At 43.4% G+C, this 20,424-nt stretch overlaps 1 protein-coding gene across 16 annotated transcripts in view; it reads left to right on the top strand.

Moving 5' to 3' along the window:
- The window catches only part of LOC115176904 (ras/Rap GTPase-activating protein SynGAP), a 114,774-nt gene that overhangs the window by 56,271 nt on the left and 38,079 nt on the right, over positions 1-20,424 (top strand). For all 16 annotated transcript variants that reach the window (XR_003872303.1, XM_029737281.1, XM_029737278.1 and 13 more), the window contains 6 exons: positions 8,258-8,352; positions 9,803-9,924; positions 14,764-14,917; positions 15,499-15,597; positions 18,985-19,224; positions 19,432-19,761. Coding sequence is in view for 15 of the 16 variants with exons in the window: in XM_029737281.1 (XP_029593141.1) it covers positions 8,258-8,352; positions 9,803-9,924; positions 14,764-14,917; positions 15,499-15,597; positions 18,985-19,224; positions 19,432-19,761 (1,040 nt within the window). In the remaining variant the exon portion in view is untranslated. The remainder of the gene's footprint in view (positions 1-8,257; positions 8,353-9,802; positions 9,925-14,763; positions 14,918-15,498; positions 15,598-18,984; positions 19,225-19,431; positions 19,762-20,424) is intronic.

Here is a 20,424-nt window from a genome sequence, read left to right as displayed (position 1 = left end):
GTGACATCAGCTGATGTAAGAAGGGCTTTATAAATACATTTGATTGAAATTTGATTGATATGCTAAGTAGTACGCTAGTATGGTCATTGGAACGTAGCCCTACAGTACATTAGTGGAGGTTAGTATGCACTACACTGCACTACACTGCCTTAGATCCTTTCTTGTAAGTTTGCATATCACCAAGGAATTGGAACAAAGACTGTTGGCATTTGTAAAGCTTTGAAATATCCACTTTTGGAGGTTAAACCGCAATGACTCAAAATCACAACACCGTAATACTGTTTCTTTGTAGATAAAGCAATTAACACTTTATGTTTAAATGGGGCAGAAATCCTTGCTCAGCGATTGCAAAATTTGCCATAATGAGAGAGAAAGTGGTGTAATAAATATAATGTAAACTTTATATTACTAAAATATTGTAGTGAAACGGATCATCAATCCTAGTAATATTATCATCATGTTTTGTTATACACAAAGCTCTTATGAATAACTGCGGCCTATCATGTATATTTAAGGTTTTTGTTCATAATCGTTACCAAACATGTGCATTCTTCTCTTAATTTACTGAGCCAAATGACACTCAGACTTTGCCAAATTCTTGTTGTGTTGCCTAGCAAGCGTTATGCTAAGGGCATCTCAAGGGTTCGTTCTGTTAGTACGGAAGCATCGGAACCTTTATTGTATAAACACTTTGAGTACAAACTCTTTGACAATGTCAGGTTTGGCTTCACTCTGTGATTTGAGAGCTTTAAGTGAAGGCCAATGGTGGTGAACAGCAGATACGGAATGACCTTGCTGAACTATTTCCTATTTCCGTAAACTCACCGTCACGCTGCAAGGCTCTGTGCACTTTCAAATCGAGCAAAAGGCTTCATTAGCCAATCATATCAGAACACAAAACCCAAAGATTTCAAGAGGGGTAACCCATGACAGCCAGCGGTAACACTTTATCTGGATAGTCCATCTGTAGATGCTCTACAGACTATCAGCAGCATTTAACTAACTATCTACTAACCCTAACCATAACGCTAGCCCTAACCTTAACCATTACGTAACCCTTATTCTAAACCTAACCCTAACTGTAACCTTAGTAAGCAGTTGCTTATCAACAGATAGTTTGTTGATAGTATGACCATCTGTAGAGCATCTACAGATGGATTACCTGGACGATCCAAATTAAGTGTGACTCAACCAGCCTTTACAGTCAGTCATACACACACGAAAAAGAACATTCAGAAGAATAATATTTGCTGTCTTTATGAATAATCTCTTTCACATAGTAGACTAAGCGTTGCAAAGAGTCAAGAAAACGACTTGGTAGATCTCCAAACAAATCAAAGGTTTTGCCCAATGAAATCCTCCATAACACTAATATTTTTCAGATAATCTTAAGAATCTAAATTATTGGCAACAAAGGACAAAGTTGTCACCCTCAGGGAGAGAGCACGACGCCAAGTTGCTGACTGGCTCCAGCTTATCTAACTGTATAGCTAGCTAAAGCTACAGAGCGGTCACACCTTAGGACTGTTAGGAGGGATGCCAGCTGAATTTTCATTTAGCTACTCAGACATGGCTACAGTCTACTTGCTCTTGGAAAACAAATTTGTTTTGGGAACAATTGTTCCAGGAGGAAATTATGCACCTCTTAGTTTATGTTGCATTTTGACTGGGGCTGTATTTGGAGTGCATACATAATGACTATTGTCCTGATATTTTCCTAATTATGTGAACTGACCAGGAAAAGGTCATATAGTCAGGAAAAACTCTGGCCCCTAATAGTGATGTTTGTCTCTGTCATAACAGATCATGACGCCAGGGTGACTAGTGCCTGTAGTTGTCCTAGTCAGGTAATGTGGTTAGTACGATAACTACCTCAATACAGATGTAGGACCTTCATTTGAGCCGATTTGCTACAGCAGGAAAACAATCCTGGAGCAAGAGGAAATATTAATTATTATGTGGATTATAACTAATGGACATTTTTGTAGAGGTTTGTACATTTTTCATGAGGGCAAATCAAGTCAGACATTTTTAAGCGGAAATTACAAACTTAAGAAGCCTTTTTAAGCTGAAATATACTACAAGTAAAAATGTCCTGCTGTGCAGGAAAATTCTCAGAATAAAAAGAGTGATCAAATTAAGATCCTGTGTGCCACCCATATTTCCTTTACAAAGGACAATGATGGACTAGCAGTTGGTTCATTGGTCTTGGGATTTTCCGCTGTGTATAATGGACATACACCCTTTTGGATTTCATAACCCTCTGTGATTCGTTGACTTGGTTATCATCACAATGAGGATCCTTCCCTAAGGCGCTCGCTCAGCTCAGTACGTGGGCAGAGGAAAGTAGCATGACAGCATAGTCATGAGAAAAGATTGCCATTTTGAGAAGTAGAGAGAATGTAGAGACCAGATAAAGAGAAGGAATGCAGATAAATGAAAGGAGGATGAAGGAGAAGGATGGCGGAGACGAGATACATTACTAAGTAAAGGGAAAGACGGGATCATGGGAAAACGTGAAGAGTGAGGAGAGAAAAGAGAGAGCGATGAGAGGCTGGAGAGAGGAGAGGATAAATGCACTTTTGAATTATGTAAAATAGCTGCGTGGGAGAGGAGGAGTGTGTGTAGTGTGTATGCCTGAGTATTTGTGTGTCTGTGTGATTGCAGAACCAGGGACAGCGAGAGAAGGAGGGAAGGAAAGAGAGCGGATGAAAGAGAGAGGGAGAAGAGAGTGAGGGATAAAGAGAGAGACAGAATACGAGAGAGAGAGAGAGAGAGACAGAGAGACAGAGAGAATAAGAGACAGGAAGAATATTTATAGCCTCAGATATGACTAGGTTATCATTGATCTATCTCAAAAGAGGGTAGCAGAGAAAGGGATAGGGAGGGAAAGAAAGACTGAAATGAACTGGCCTCAGACGCTTTCTCGCTTTCATTCCTGCTCCCTTCTTTCTATGATACGGCATACATTATTATTATTTGTATATATACAGTTGAAGTCAGAAGTTTACATACACCTTGGACAAATACATTTAAACTCAGTTTTCCACAATTCCTGACATTTAATCCTAGTAAAAATTCCCTGTCTTAGGTCAGTTAGGATCACCACTTTATTTTAAGAATGTGAAATGTCAGAATAATAGTAGAGAGAATGATTTTTTTCAGCTTTTATTTCTTTCACCACATTCCCAGTGGGTCAGAAGTTTACATACACTCAATTAGTATTTGGTAGCATTGCATTTAAATTGTTTAACTTGGATCAAATGTTTCGGGTAGCCTTCCATAAGCTTCCCACAATAAGTTGGGTTAATTTTGGCCCATTCCTCCTGACAGAGCTGGTGTAACTGAGTCAGGTTTGTAGGCCTTCTTGCTCGCACACACTTTTTCAGTTCTGCCCACAAATGGTCTATAGGATTGAGGTCAGGGCTTTCTGATGGCCACTCCAATACCTTGCCTTTGTTATCCTTAAGCCATTTTGCCACAACTTTGAAAGTATGCTTGGGGTCATTGTCCATTTGGAAGACCCATTTGCGACCAAGCTTTAACTTCCTGACTGATGTCTTGAGATGTTGCTTCAATATATCCACATAATTTTCCATCCTCATGAAGCCATCTATTTTGTGAAGTGCACCAGTCCCTCCTGCAGCAAAGCACCCCACAACATGATGCTGCTTCACGGTTGGGATGGTGTTCTTTGGCTTGCAAGCCTTCCCATTTTTCCTCCAAACATAACGATGGTCATTATGGCCAAACATTTCTATTTTTATTTAATCAGACCAGAGGACATTTCTCCAAAAAGTATGATCTTTGTCCTCGTGTGCAGTTGCAAACCGTAGTCTGGCTTTTTTGTGGCGGTTTTGGAGCAGTGGCTTCTTCCTTGCTGAGCGGCCTTTCAGATTGTCGATATAGGACTCGTTTTACTGTGGATATAGATACTTTTGTACCTGTTTCCTCCAGCATCTTCACAAGGTCCTTTGCTGTTTTTCTAGGATTGATTTGCACTTTTCGCACCAAAGCACGTTCATCTCTAGGAGACAGAATGCATCTCCTTCCTGAGCGGTATGACAGCTGCATGGTCCCATGGTGTTTATACTTGCGTACTATTGTTTGTACAGATGAACGAGATACCTTCAGGCGTTTGGAAATTGCTCCCAAGGATGAACCAGACTTGTGGAGGTCTACAATTGGCTTGGCTGTTTTCTTTTGATTTTCCTATGATGTTAAGCAAAGAGGCACTGAGGTTGAAGGTAGGCCTTGAAATACATCCACAGTTACACCTCCAATTGACTCAAATGATGTCAATTAGCCTATCAGAAGCTTCTAAAGCCATGACATCATTTTCTGGAATTTTCCAAGCTGTTTAAAGGCACAGTCAACATAGTGTATGTAAACTTCTGACCCACTGGAATTGTGATACAGTGAATTATAAGTGAAATAATCTGTCTGTTAACAATTGTTGGAGAAATGACTTGTGTCATACACACAGTAGATGTCCTAACCGACTTGCCAAAAATATAGTTTGTTAACAAGACATTTGTGGAGTGGTTTAAAAACGAGTTTTAATGACTCCAACCTATGTGTATGTAAACTTCCGACTTCAACTGTATATATATATACACATAAACATTCATACATATACACGTACACTACTGTTCAAAAGTTTGTGGTCACTTGGAAATATCCTTGTTTTGGAAAGAAAAGCAAATGTTTTGTCCATTAAAATAACGTCAAATTGATCAGAAATGAATGTTGTAAGTGACTATTCAAACTGGAAACGGCTGATTTTTTTATGGAATATCTACATACAGTGAGGGAAAAAAGTATTTGATCCCCTGCTGATTTTGTACGTTTGCCCACTGACAAAGAAATGATCCGTCTATCATTTTAATGGTAGGTTTATTTGAACAGTGAGAGACAGAATAACAACAAAAAAATCCAGAAAAACACATGTCAAAAATGTTATAAATTGATTTGCATTTTAATGAGGGAAATAAGTATTTCACCCCCTCTCAATCAGAAAGATTTCTGGCTCCCAGGTGTCTTTTATACAGGTAACGAGCTGAGATTAGGAGCACACTCTTAAAGGGAGTGCTCCTAATCTCAATTTGTTACCTGTATAAAAGACACCTGTCCACAGAAGCAATCAATCAATCAGATTCCAAACTCTCCACCATGGCCAAGACCAAAGAGCTCTCTAAGGATGTCAGGGACAAGACTGTAGACCTACACAAGGCTGGAATGGACTACAAGACCATCGCCAAGCAGCTTGGTGAGAAGGTGACAACAGTTGGTGCGATTATTCGCAAATGGAAGAAACACAAAAGAACTGTCAATCTCCCTCGGCCTGGGGCTCCATGCGAGATCTCACCTCGTGGAGTTGCAATGGTCATGAGAACGGTGAGGAATCAGCCCAGAACTACACGGGACGATCTTGTCAATGATCTCAAGGCAGCTGGGACCATAGTCACCAAGAAAACAATTGGTAACACACTACGCCGTGAAGGACTGAAATCCTGCAGTACCCGCAAGGTCCCCCTGCTCAAGAAAGCACATATACATGCCCGTCTGAAGTTTGCCAATGAACATCTGAATGATTCAGAGGACAACTGGGTGAAAGTGTTGTGGTCAGATGAGACCAAAATGGAGCTCTTTGGCATCAACTCAACTCACCATGTTTGGAGGAGGAGGAATGCTGCCTATGACCCCAAGAACACCATCCCCACCGTCAAACATGGAGGTGGAAACATTATGCTTTGGGGGTGTTTTTCTGCTAAGGGGACAGGACAACTTCACCGCATCAAAGAGACGATGGACGGGGCCATGTACCGTCAAGTCTTGGGTGAGAACCTCCTTCCCTCAGCCAGGGCATTGAAAATGGCCGTGGATGGGTATTCCAGCATGACAATGACCCAAAACACACGGCCAAGGCAACAAAGGAGTGGCTCAAGAAGAAGCACATTAAGGACCTGGAGTGGCATAGCCAGTCTCCAGACCTTAATCCCATAGAAAATCTGTGGAGGGAGCTGAAGGTTCGAGTTGCCAAACGTCAGCCTCGAAACCTTAATGACTTGGAGAAGATCTGCAAAGAGGAGTGGGACAAAATCCCTCCTGAGATGTGTGCAAACCTGGTGGCCAACTGCAAGAAACGTCTGACCTCTGTGATTGCCAACAAGGGTTTTGCCACCACTAAGTCAGTTTCCCTCATGAAAATGCAAATCCATTCATAATATTTTTGACATGCGTTTTTCTGGATTTTTTTTGTTGTTATTCTGTCTCTCACTGTTCAAATAAACCTACCATTAAAATTATAGACTGATCATTTCTTTGTCAGTGGGCAAACGTACAAAATCAGCAGGGGATCAAATACTTTTTTCCCTCACTGTAGGCGTACAGAGGCCCATTATCAGCAACCATCATTCCTGTGTTCCAATGGTACGTTGTGTTAGCTAATCCTAGTTTATCATTTCAAAAGGCTAATTGATCATTAGAAAACCCTTTTGCAATTATGTTAGCACAGCTGAAAACTGCTGTTCTGATTAAAGAAGCAGTAAAACGGGCCTTCTTTAGACTAGTTGAGTATCTGGAGCATCAGCATTTGCGGGTTCGATTACAGTCTCAAAATGGCCAGAAACACAGAAATGTCTTCTGAAACTCGTCAGTCTATTCTTGTTCTGAGAAATAAAGGATATTCCATGCGTGAAATTGCCAAGAAACTGAAGATCTCATACAACGCTGTGTACTACTCCTTTCACAGAACAGCGTAAACTGGCTCTAACCAGAATAGAAAGAGGAGTGGGAGGCCCCGGTGCACAACTGAGCAAGAGGACAAGTACATTAGAGTGTCTAGTTTGATAAACAGACACCTCACAAGTCCTCAACTGGCAGCTTCATTAAATAGTACCCGCAACCCACCAGTCTCAACGTCAACAGTGAAGAGGCGACTCCGGGAACAGAGTTCCTCTGTCCAGTGTCTGTGTTCTTTTGCCCATCTTAATCTTTTCATTATATTGGCCAGTCTGAGATATTACTTTTCTTTGCAACTCTGCCTAGAAGGCCAGCATTCCGGAGTCGGGATAATGGTCCTCTGTACGCCTATGTAGATATTCCATTAAAAATCTGCCGTTTCCAGCTACAATAGTCATTTTCAACATTAACAATGTCTACACTGTATTTCTGATCAATTTGATGTTATTTTAATGGACATTTCTAAGTGACCCCAAACTTTTGAACAGTAGTGTATATATACATACATATACATACATATACACACTTTTGTTTAGAATATAGCTTTACTATTCCACACAAACCCTACCAACCCTCCCCCAATTGGAGTAAACTAATAAACTGCATACATAGCTAACTTCTCCTTGCCTTTCACAGATCTTCTCCTGTGTCCAGCCACTGGTCTCCTCCCACTGGGCACACACTGGTTGAATCAATGTTGTTTCCACGTCATTTCAACGGAATTACATTGTGCCAACGTGGAAAAGACATTGAATTGACGCCTGTGTCCAGTGGGTCCTGCCTTCCATCATGGATAGTACAGAATGTTAGAATGGGCTTGTGTGCTCCATCTTCTCTACTGTCCGGCCACTGGTCTCCTCTGCCATCCATGATGGATAGTACAGAGTGTATTCCCTTACTGCCCAATTCACTGCATTAGGGACTGACTCACGGACGGAAGTCAATAGGTGCTGTGTTTGTTAATGCTTCCACCTGCTACCCTCTCTTGCTCCCTGCCTCTTCTCTTCCCTCCCCCACCACACTCAGTGCAGATTGTTAACGTTTGCCTCGTCGAACGGCCAGGCAGAAAACCCATCCCTTTCAATTCACTCACCTCACCCCTCCTCACCCCTCCTCTTTCATCTTCCTTCCCATGCAGCTCTCTATCTACATCCCTCATTTTCCTGGTAGGAGGAGAAGAAGTAGGGGATGATGGAGATCAGGGTGAATGGGACATTATCATCACATTGCTTCTCTCACCCTTAACCTCGTTCTCTTGCTCTCTCCCTTGCTTTTTTTGTACACACTCTACCTTCACTTCACCTTCTGTTTTTTTCACCTTAATTGTCAGTTTCTCACACGTTTCCTCTCTCCCCTGATCGTATGTCTGTACTGTGTATCTTCTCTCTTTTGCTCCCGTCTCCCCGCTGACCACATGCCAAGTCCATGCCCTCTCTCGCTCCCCCTCTCTCTCACCTGTCTTTTGGATTCTCTCTTTCTTCTTCTTACCTGTCTTCTTCCCTCTCTCTCTCAGAGAACGCTCGCGCCCGGCGGAAGAGCATAGCCAACGTGAAGCAGCCAAGCATGGAGATCCCTCCCACTGCCCCCCCCCAACCCTTCCGACAATCCGTGAGTAACCCTCCCTCCTCCCGCCCTCGCTCGCTCCCCCCGTCCCTCTCTCTCTCCCTCCCTTTCCACTCCCCACCACACACCTGTCGCAGGGCCAGTGGAACCCCTCCCTTCCCCCTCGCCCTCTCACCCGCTCTCTCCCCCTCCCTCCCCCATGGCCACTCCTGCCCTCAGCAACGCTACAAGAAAGGGGTCAGTACTCCCCCTCTCCTTCGCTCGCTGCCCCTCTCCCCCTGCCTGTCTCTTAGTCTCCCCCTCTCCCACCCTTCTTCTAATTGGCCGGGGGACTGGAGGGTTGCCGCTTCCAGCCCAGTGACCAGACGCCATATTGCACCTCTGCCTCCGATCGAGGTACATGACTCAGATGTCTCTGTATGTGGTGAAGAAACCCCCTCTAAACTTCACGTTACGTCCTTTGCCAAATGCGATGGAGTTTTCTGTTCCCTATGCCAAATGTAACCCACCACTGTGATTCAGTTATTCTGACTGTATGAGGCTTAAAAGTGTCAGACAGCCTGGCTAATCAAACCAGAATGACCTATCTAGTCCTACCAGTCGGTTACCTTGACGGTCAGCAAATTAGTCAAATCTTTAGTCACTTCTTTAAAACAGACTTCAGTGACACAAAGCTCACAAAAAGTGAATGGTTTGTCTCGATTCAGACAAATTCCTCCCGGAAGGTAGTGTTCAATGTAGATGTTAGACATGGAGCGAGGTTGAATTCAGCTGATTCAGTATTGTAAGACTGTCAAAAAAGCATTGTGAGGTTATTCAGATACAATAGCAGCATGTCTCGCCTTCCACTCTGAGAAAAGGCTGCATAGTAGTTGTATGGAACCTTATCCTGTATGTTGCGGAGAATGACATCATTCATTGATTTTCATTCTACTATTGAAGCCCTGTTCTCTCTGTCAGCACTTCGTATAAAAGACACTGTATCAACACACAGCCTGTTCGATAAGACCTGTGTTATATACTGACTAAATCAGCTGATCAAAATCAGGGGAATATGGTTGCATGGAAGCACAGGACAAAACTGCACTGCAATATGAAGCTCCTATTTTTACTGAGGTCCAGTGTATACTGTTGGATTGTGGGTATATTTATGGCACAACACCACCCACTGTTGGTTACCAGATGATACTACACTATTCTACCACTATTCTACTACTGCTGTACTGTGGATGTATGACTGATATAATATGTAATAAATGTTTCTGTTGCTCTCCCCCTTCAATCACCTGTCATTCACTAAATCACATATGTCCTCTTCTTCTTCCAATCCATTTTGGGCACGAAATATCCATCATTACTCACACTCACCCTATTCCCCCTCTCTACAACTCTGATCTATCTCCTTTCCTGTGTCCCCTCCCTCCCTCTCTCCATCTGTTTCACACCCTCTCATTCTTCACCTCCTCCTCCCTCTCTCCATGGCTGCCCTGTTCAGAGTTTCCTCAGTAGAAGGTTGAAGGGCTCCATCAAGAGGGCTAAGAGCCAGCCCAAACTGGACCGCACCAGCAGCTTCCGACACATGATCCTCCCCCGCTTCCGCAGTGCCGACCAGGACAGGTACGAGTCTCCGTGTGTGTCTATGTGTGTGTCTGTGTGTGTTTCTGTGAGTGTGTGCGTGTGTTCCCTGCTCTCTGTGTGTGCGGAGCAGGTCAGGTAGGCATGTTGGGGGAAGAATGTTGGTAGAAAGTGCATGTTGGGGGATGGAGTTGTTTCCAGTGTGGCTTTGCTGTGTTGCATTTCAATTTGCCTTTTTAAGTGTGTGTGTGTGTGTGTGTGTGTACACTCCTACCTGTGTGTCCACATGTATGTGGGACTCTTAAAGACTCTTAAAGGGACTCTTGTGTCTATTTTGGATACCTTTCAAGGACAATCTGGCATGTAGTGTGCTTTTAGTATTACTCCTAGCTATAGTGAGCCTTGACAGTAAGTGTTTGTTTCACAACCGCCCCTTTCGGTGCCGGTGCACTCCCATTTTACATGCTACATTTTTTATGACTGCTTAATACATGGAGAATACCAATTCAAGATTTAATAAAAAGTCCTGACATCTCCATGGCAACCATCAGACAGCTGTATGGCCACAGAACGGACATACCTTAGATGAACCTGTGTGGGGGGGAAAAATGGAATTATACCTATACACTGGCTATATGATTTAATGATGCTAATAGGGGTAGTCTTCTCTGCAGGGATACATACTGAATAAATTGAAAACAACATAAATTGAAAACAGCATATGGATTTTATGCAAATCTGTCAGCATGATAGTGCCAGTAGCTAGCTAAATAAACAATGGTAAATCAGTGACATGCCATTGGTGTTATAGCTACTCCAAGTTGACCTGTGTAGAAGAGGTCATTTGGATCTTGAAGGAGCTGTTCATTTCATAATTTATTCATTGAAGAGGTCCGGACGTATTCCATGGATGGTTAAGTCTGAGGATACACAGAAAGACAGGTCAAGCAGCTTCTGAAGTTCGTCATGTTTCGCCAGGGATGCGGTCTTCAAAGCATCAATGACTGATTTCCTTTTCAAAGGCCTTAGTTCAAACACAGTTGACTTTTGGTAGTCTCCTGGCTTACTTAAAAAAAAAAATATTCAACTAGGCAAGTCAGTTATGAACAAATTCTTATTTACAATGACGGCCTAGGAACAGTGGGTTGACTGCCTTGTTCAGGGGCAGAAAGACAGATTTTTACCTTGTCAGCTCGGGGATTTGATCTAGCAACCTTTCAGTTACTGGCCAAACGCTCTAACCACTAGGTTACCTGCTGCTTACTGTAGGTAAGGGAGATGTGTGGGTTGTTTTGGTCATTTTCTGATATTTAGTCCCTTCCTTGTTTGTAAGAATGAACTACTCTAATAGATACCTTAGGGTGACTTTCTACATATTCTGTGTTGTTACGTTGGATAAGTTGCTTGAGGTGTAGTTGATGTGGCAGTTTTACTTCACTTTTTAGAATACTTTTTGTTGTTTTTGAAACACCTGCCTGCATCTTCGGTACAAAGAATGTTGGTAGAAAGTGCACGTTGGGGGATGGAGTTGTTTCCAGTGTGGCTTAGCTGTGTTGCATTGCAATTTGCATTCATTCATTTGCTGTCCTCTTGTGTCTCCTCTTCTACCATATCTATCTCTTTTAGTCTCTCTCTCTGTTTTCTCATCTGCCCTGTCACTCCCTTCTTCTCTAAAGTACCCACAGTTTACATAACAACTTGATTTCCTCTGAGAGGTTCTCTCTCCCACCATCTTCCCCCTCTGTCTCTCTCACCCTCTCGCCCTCCCTTTCTCGACCTCCCCCACTGTCCTTTATTTCTCTCATTCTGACTCATTTCTTTGGGTCTATTTTTATCTCTCTCTCTCTCTCTCTCTCTCTCTCTCTCTCTCTCTCTCTCTCTCTCTCTCTCTCTCTCTCTCTCTCTCTCTCTCTCTCTCTCTCTCCACTGTAAGTATTCAACGTTCTGATAGACATGATGAGTGAATGTCCACAAAAACAGTGGCACAGGGAGAACGCGAGAGAGCTGGATGCATCAGGGACATCATAGTAGGGAGACTGTTTCTTTTCTCTGCTTTTTCTGCATTGTGGTCTCTGTCATTGCCTTTTCTGGCACTCCGTATCTGTCTTCTCTTCAGTTCAGTGGCATTGTAGCATAATTGGTATGTGTGTGTCTATGTGTGTGCATGTGTAAGTCAGTGTGGGCGGGCACGGCGGGAAAGGTGGTCAAGCGTCATGGACAATTCTATTCAGGTGTTGCTCTGTGCCTTATGCATGTCCATCTGTATATAGCCCACCCAATCTACCTACCTCATCCCCATACTGTTTTTATTTACTTTTCTGCTCTTTTGCACACCAGTATTTCTACTTGCACATCATCATCTGCTCATTTATCAATACCGGGGTTAATCTGCTAAATTGTAATTCTTCGCTACTATGGCCTATTTATTGCCTACCTCCTCATGCCTTTTGCACACACTGTATATAGACTTTCTTTTTTTCTACTGTGTCATTGACTTGTTTATTGTGTTACTGGCTTGTTTATTGTTTATTCCATGTTATTCCATGTGTAACTCTGTGTTGTTGTCTGTGTCACACTGCTTTGCTTTATCTTGGCCAGGTCGCAGTTGTAAATGAGAACTTGTTCTCAACTAGCCTACCTGGTTAAATAAAGGTGAATTTTTTGTTATTTTTTTTAAATGTGTGGCTGTCAATAGAAACGTAGCTTTGTTGTCCAAGAACTATAATGATAACACTATTGTCATTATGCTCAGATCTAATCTAATCCAGTGAAACTCTAATTGATTGGTAATGTGTTGACTTCTTCAGATGACAATTAGACCCATTGTGAGACTAGCATCGCATTGTTTTTTAATGCGACCTCTTTTCAAGCTCACAGAACACAGACTTTGTGAGTATAGACGGATTCCTTTGGCATGAAAAGCAGAATGGTTGCGTGCTGTTTCTCAACTTTTCGGAATTAGATATGCTCGAGTGTATCTCAGAAAAACTCCACCGGGCTTGCCGTTGTGAAAGATCTCTAGCTCTCTGTGCCCTCAATGACTGATTGTATTCCACTCCCCTTGTCACAGTTAGATTTGTTAGTGAGATTGTAGGGGGCTATAAACAGAGGATTATCCCTTTAGTTGAAGAAGTGTATGCCGACATTCAAATGAAAAATATTGACAGTGGTGGCATTTGTTTGGCCACATGGTGCCAGTTGCCTTGTTGACGTAATCACCCCCTAATCAAATCAAATCAAATTGTATTTGTCACATGCGCCGAATACAACAGGTAGACCTTACAGTGAAATACTTACTGACAAGCCCTTAACCAACAATGAAGTTTTAAGAAAAACAAATAATTAAGGAGCAGCAGTAAATAACAATAGCGGGGCTATATAGAGGGGGTGGGGGGGGGGGTGCAAATAGTCTGGGTAGCCATTTGATTAGCTGTTCAGGAGTCTTATGGCTTGGGGGTAGAAGCTGTTTAGAAGCCTCTTGGACCTAGACTTGGTGCTCCGGTACCACTTGCCATGCGGTAGCAGAGAGAACAGTCTATGACTAGGGTAGCTGGAGTCTTTGACAATTTTAAGGCCTTCCTCTGTCACCGCCTGGTATAGAGGTTCTGGATGGCAGGAAGCTTGGCCCCGGGGATGTACTGAGCCGTATACACTACCCTCTGTAGTGCCTAATCAAATCAAATCGTATTTGTCACATGCTATGTAAACAACAGGTATAGACTAATAGTGAAATTCTTACTTACAGGCCCTTCCCAACAATGCAGAGAAAAAAATTGAAAAATAATAACACAAGGAATAAATACACCATAAGTAACGATAACTTGGCTATATACATGGAGTACCAGTACTGAGTGGATGTGCAGGGGTAACAGGTAATTGAGGTAGATATGTACAGGATAAAGGTAGGGATAAAGTGACTAGGCAACAGGATATATAATAAACAGTAACAGTAGCATATGTGATGAGTCAAAAGAGATGCAAAAAAGGATCAATGCAAATAGTTAAATAGTTAACCAATAGCTACATGGACTAGCTATTTAGCAGTATTATGGCATGGGGGTAGAAGCTGATTAGGGTCCTGTTGGTTCCAGACTTGATGCATCGGTACCACTTGCTGTGCGAAAGCAGAGAGAACAGTCTATGACTTGGGTGGCTGGAGTCTTTGACAATTTTTAGGGCCTTCCTCTGATAGGGAGCTCGGCCCCAGTGATGTACTGGGCCGTACGCACTGCCCTCTGTAGCGCCTTGCGGTTTCCATACCAAGTGGTGATGCAGCCAGTCAAGATGCTCTCAATGGCGCAGCTGTAGAACTTCTTGAGGATCTGAGGGTTCATGCCGAATCTTTTCAGCCTCCTGAGGGGGAAGAAGCGTTGTCTTGCCCTCTTCATGACTGTGTTGGTGTGTGTAGACCATGATAATTCCTTAGTGATGTGGACACCGAGGAACTTGAAGCTATCGACCTGCTCCACTACAGCACCTTCGATGTAGATGGATGCGTGCTCGGCCCTCTGTTTCCTGTAGTCCACGATGATAGAATAGTCTCGAATGGACCTAATCCAGTTTATTTATCCACTCTCTGACGTAGTCTCATCAGGTATCCTGTACACCAGCCTCTATAGCGGCGTCTCCTCCTTCTTCGAGTGTCAGGGATTTGGGACAGGCACGGGAAAATCAATGTCTTTATTCTCCGACTCATTGAAGTAGAAGTCCTCGTCCAAATCGAAGTTGGTGATAGCTGTTCTGATGTCCAGAAGCTCTTTTCAGTCATAGGAAATGATAGAGGAAACATTATGTAGGAAAAAAACACAGTTCAGAATGCTTTGTACTGTAATGTATGGGACTCACTCTGCTCCTCTCACTGTGTCTCTGCTCCCCACCCAGAACGCGCCTGATGCAGAGCTTCAAAGAGTCCCACTCCCATGAGTCCTTGCTGTCTCCCAGCAGCGCAGCCGAGGCGCTGGACCTCACCCTGGATGAGGACGCCATCATCAAGCCCGTCCACTCCAGCATCCTGGGACAGGAGTACTGTTTCGAGGTGAGGCTGATACGACACACACACACAATGAACCCAGATAGCGCTACTAATTAAACCTGGGTTCAAATACTATTTGAAATCATTTCAAATACTTTTGCTGGGCTTGATTGCGCTTACCTGGTGCAGTGGAACCAATAGAAGAAGAGAACGTTCAAATCCCGCCCATCTGCCACTCCAGGCAGGCCAAAGCAAACACTCAAAGTATTTGAAAGATTTTAAATAGCATTTGAACCCAGGTCTGCCTACTATTGCTACTAATGCTACTAATGTTGGGTAGAAGTCTCTCGATTGGCATCAACATAAGGACTTATTGAATAAGGCTGTGATTTAAAAAATCTTGGTATCTGTGGAAAAGATATCAAAGAGAAAGCCAACAAGCGGCTCGAAATGAACTCATGTCCCAAGTTGATTTGTCACAGAAATTTGTTGTGAAAATGGCTTTCACTGCATGGCTCACTTTCCCATAGCCAACGTGTACATGACACAAGTCTCTGTGATTAAAGGACGTTGTTATGCCACTTGTCATCTTCTCCCAAGTTGCTAATGGTTGTGGCTGTTGATGTTACCGTTGGTAACCTCAGGTGACTACGGCTTCGGGAACCAAGTGCTTTGCATGTCGCTCGGGTGCAGAGAGAGACAAATGGATCGAGAATCTTCAGAGAGCTGTCAAACCCAACAAGGTGGGGAAACAAGGACGAGAAATTAAGTTACTTCTCGTTCTGTCAGTGCTTCTCTCCTTCTCCACTGTCTTCAATATGTCTGTTTCAATATGAGCATTTCCTCATTTTGTTTACTGTAACCTCCATGTGCTCTCTGTTTGTCTATGTCTGTAATGTATAGTCATCTAATACAGTACATATTATAACATAGCACTTCTACACTATCAGAGTTAAATAAAGAACTAAAAAGACGCAAACTCAGCACTTTAGATGCGTTTGATTAAAACAGATCTTCTAATTTCAGCTACGCTTGATCTCCTAGGTCTGCGTAATAGGCCCCTTCCCGTCCCGTCCCCCCCTCTCTCTTATCAAAAGAGACATTGCGCGAGACAGATAACTGCTCTTGATGGCAGCAAGGGAGCTGCAGTTATTAAGGTAAACGGAGAGGAAACATCAGCCCGAGTGGATTGACTCATCCAGATGCTGTGACTGCAGGGTTCCTGGCTGAATCATGGGGCTCCAAGGACTTGACACGAGGGCTCCGAAATGTCCTCTGCACCCTCATGAATCTCCAACCAGATACATGATGGGAGAGATAAGACGAGGTGTGATATCGATAGAGACCAGGATGTTCAATAGGTTTCGCAACCGTCGCTGGGCAGACAGACGCTCTTGATTCTTCTTCTTATTGAAATTCATGATGAACGGTTGAAAGGGTTGTATCGGCGGACGTCCACATTTATTGTCAGGCGGCATACCAATGGAGTACTTAAGAAATAACAACTTTGGAAAATTGCTGATATACTTAGCAATCTAAATTCGGTATTAAGAGCTGATCTGAGCCAGGGCTGAGCAATCCAGTGGCATTTCAGACTAGTTGAAATGACTCACCCCTGGAAAAAAAACATCACTCTGTGCAATCTGCACAGCACACTCTCCTCCCATGGGGGATTTCAGACATAGTTGGCTCTTTGTAATCATGTTCAGAAAATGCAGCTCTCTGCTGCAACATTACCAATCACACATCCACTTTCTGTCTCTCATGCCTCCAGTACATATGTATTATCTAATGTATCTCCATCTGTATGTGTGCATATTGTTCTTAGACTGTTCTTAACTAGTGGTGGAAAAAGTACTGAATTGTCAAACTTGAGTAAAAGTAAAGATACCTTAATAGAAAATAACTCAAGTAAAAGTGAAAGTTATCCAGTAAAATACGACTTGAGAAAGTCTAAAAGTACACTGCTCCAAAAAATAAAGGGAACACTTAAACAACACAATGTAACTCCAAGTCAATCACACTTCTGTGAAATCAAACTGTCCACTTAGGAAGCAACACTAATTGACAATAAATTTCACATGCTGTTGTGCAAATGGAATAGACAACAGGTGGAAATTATAGGCAATTAGCAAGACACCCCCAATAAAGGAGTGGTTCTGCAGGTGGGAACCACAGACCACTTCTCAGTTCCTATGCTTCCTGGCTGATGTTTTGGTCACTTTTGAATGCTGGCGGTGCTTTCACTCTAGTGGTAGCATGAGACGGAGTCTACAACCCACACAAGTGGCTCAGGTAGTGCAGCTCATCCAGGATGGCACATCAATGCGAGCTGTGGCAAGAAGGTTTGCTGTGTCTGTCAGCGTAGTGTCCAGAGCATGGAGGCGCTACCAGGAGACAAGCCAGTACATCAGGAGACGTGGAGGAGGCCATAGGAGGGCAACAACCCAGCAGCAGGACCGCGACCTCCGACTTTGTGCAAGGAGGAGCAGGAGAAGCACTGCCAGAGCCCTGCAAAATGACCTCCAGCAGGCCACAAATGTGCATGTGTCTGCTCAAACAGTCAGAAACAGGCTCCATGAGGGTGGTATGAGGGCCCGACGTCCACAGGTGTGGGTTGTGCTTACAGCCCAACACCGTGCAGGACGTTTGGCATTTGCCAGAGAACACCAAGATTGGCAAATTCGCCACTGGCGCCCTGTGCTCATCACAGATGAAAGCAGGTTCACATTGAGCACGTGACAGACGTGACAGAGTCTGGAGACACCGTGGAGAACATTCTGCTGCCTGCAACATCCTCCAGCATGACCGGTTTGGGTCAGTCATGGTGTGGGGTGGCATTTCTTTGGGGGGCCGCACAGCCCTCCATGTGCTCGCCAGAGGTAGCCTGACTGCCATTAGGTACCGAGATGAGATCCTCAGACCCCTTGTGAGACCATATGCTAGTGCGGTTGGCCCTGGGTTGTCTCCTAATGCAAGACAATGCTAGACCTCATGTGGCTGGAGTGTGTCAGCAGTTCCTGCAAGAGGAAGGCATTGATGCTATGGACTGGCCTGCCCGTTCCCCAGACCTGAATCCAATTGAGCACATCTGGGACATCATGTCTCGCTCCATCCACCAACGCCACGTTGCACCACAGACTGTCCAGGAGTTGGCGGATGCTTTAGTCCAGGTCTGGGAGGAGATCCCTCAGGAGACCATCCGCCACCTCATCAGGAGCATGCCCAGGCGTTGTAGGGAGGTCATACAGGCACGTGGAGGCCACACACACTACTGAGCCTCATTTTGACTTGTTTTAAGGACATTACATCAACGTTGGATCAGCCTGTAGTGTGGTTTTCCACTTTAATTTTGAGTGTGACTCCAAATCCAGACCTCCATGGGTTGATAAATTGGATTTCCATTGATCATTTTTGTGTGATTTTGTTGTCAGCGCATTCAACTATATAAAGAAAAAAGTATTTAATAAGATTATTTCTTTCATTCAGATCTAGGATGTGTTGTTTAAGTGTTCCCTTTATTTTTTTGGAGCAGTATATTTAGTTTTAAATATAATTAAGTTTCAAAAGTAAATTAAATTGCTAAAATATACTTAAGTATCAAAAGTAAAAGTATAAATCATTTCAAATTCCTTATATTAAGAAATCCAGATGGCACAATTGTGTTTTTTACATTTTTATTGACGAATAGCCAGGGGCACACTCCAACACTCAGACATAATTTACAAACGAAGCGTTTGTGTTTAGTGAGTCCGCCAGATCAGAAGCAGTAGGGATGACCAGGGATGTTCTCTTGATAAGTGTGTGAATTGGACCATTTTCCTGTCAAAATGTAACGAGTACTTTTGGGTGTCAGGGAAAATGTATGGAGTAAAAAGTACTTTATTTTCTTTTGGAATGTAAAGTAAAAGTTGTAAAAAATATGAATAGTAAAGTACAGATACCCCAAAAAACAACTTAAGTAGTACTTTAAAGTATTTTTACTGAAGTACTTTACACCACTGTTCTTAACCTACTCAACCCTCCCTTTCTCTTTGGCTTCCTTTTTCTCTTTGGTCTTTTTCCCTTTGGTTTTCGTTCCTCCCTGTTCTGCCTTGTCCTTTTGCCACCCTCTCTTTGCCCCTCTTCAGGACAACAGTCGGAGGGTGGACAACGTGCTGAAACTCTGGATCATCGAGGCACGGGAGCTTCCCACCAAGAAGCGCTACTACTGCGAACTTTGTCTGGACGACATGCTTTACGCACGCACCACCAGCAAGCCCCGGACTGACACCGTGTTCTGGGGCGAGCACTTTGAGTTCAACAACTTGCCAGCTGTCCGCAACCTACGCCTTCATCTCTACAAGGAGACTGACAAGAAGAGACGCAAGGTGAAGGGACAACTCTCTCACCAGTGTGCAAAACAGGATGAAACTGGTTAAAATGACATTTTTGCAGACTGGTTAAAGCAGCTTGCCCAATGATTAAGATGGATGAATATACTTTAGTTTCATTACTATCTTCTTTTTCTCCTCTTTCTTAAAGGCCCCATAACTCTTGACCACAAAATCCCACATTTATTTCCCCTCTTCTATCAGGAAAAGAGCACATACCTGGGACTGGTCAGTATCTCTATCTCCAGCATCACGGGCCGACAGTTTGTGGAGCAGTGGTACCCGGTCATCCAGCCTAGCATCCTGGCCAAGGGGCAAGCAGGGGGCAAGATCATCAATGCCTCCCTACGCCTCAAGTCCCGTTACCAGACCATGAGTATCCTGCCCATGGAGCTGTACAAGGAGTTTGCCGAGTATGTTACCAATAACTACCGGACTTTGTGTGCGGTGCTGGAGCCTCTACTGAGCGTGAAGAGTAAAGAAGAGGTGGCCTGTGCGCTGGTCCACATACTACAGAGCACGGGGAAAGCAAAGGTAAGTATTGGCATGAAACATTAAACAAGTTGTTACTTCAGTAGTACACGGTACAATGCAAGGTCATATTCCTGTATACACCTCACTGTATCCTGTGTATATACCAGATAAATGCTGTTTTTGATTTGATGGCATAATATTGATGGAATATGACTGCCAAATAGGTCAATGTCATAACAGTGTCCTTTAAATACATATGATGTGGTGTTGCGCTGTAACCAGTGTAACATGTGTCATGCTAATGTAACCATCCTATTACTTGATGGCCCATGGTCTACCAATATGCCATGCAGATGAGCCATTGTTTACTTTACTGACCACACTGGATATTCATTCAGTCCTTGAAGTTGGGCAGTTCACGGTAGGACTCAATGCCATGCTGTGTAAGCAATATGCTGAACAGGCAAACATAGCTTCCATTGGTCGATTACCAATAAAAATTATTTTTCAATCACAAAACATTCCATAAAAATGTTTACCTCTCTTTTGGATTTTTCCACAATCACAACTTCTACAACCTCAGGTTCCCTCGAAATCAGACTGTCTCCACCAGTATCTCTCTGAGGATTTTTTTGTTGTTGTGTGATGTCACTGTACCGAATGTATAGCTAGATGATGCATTGTTTGGGGTGGTCCTAGGTTCAAAATGCTGTCAACCACCTA

Source organism: Salmo trutta, chromosome 37 (genome assembly GCF_901001165.1).
Source record: "Salmo trutta chromosome 37, fSalTru1.1, whole genome shotgun sequence".
Taxonomy (NCBI): Eukaryota; Metazoa; Chordata; class Actinopteri; order Salmoniformes; family Salmonidae; genus Salmo; species Salmo trutta.
The sequence above is the reverse complement of the archived record's forward strand: the minus strand, read 5'-3'. Positions and strand labels throughout refer to the sequence as shown.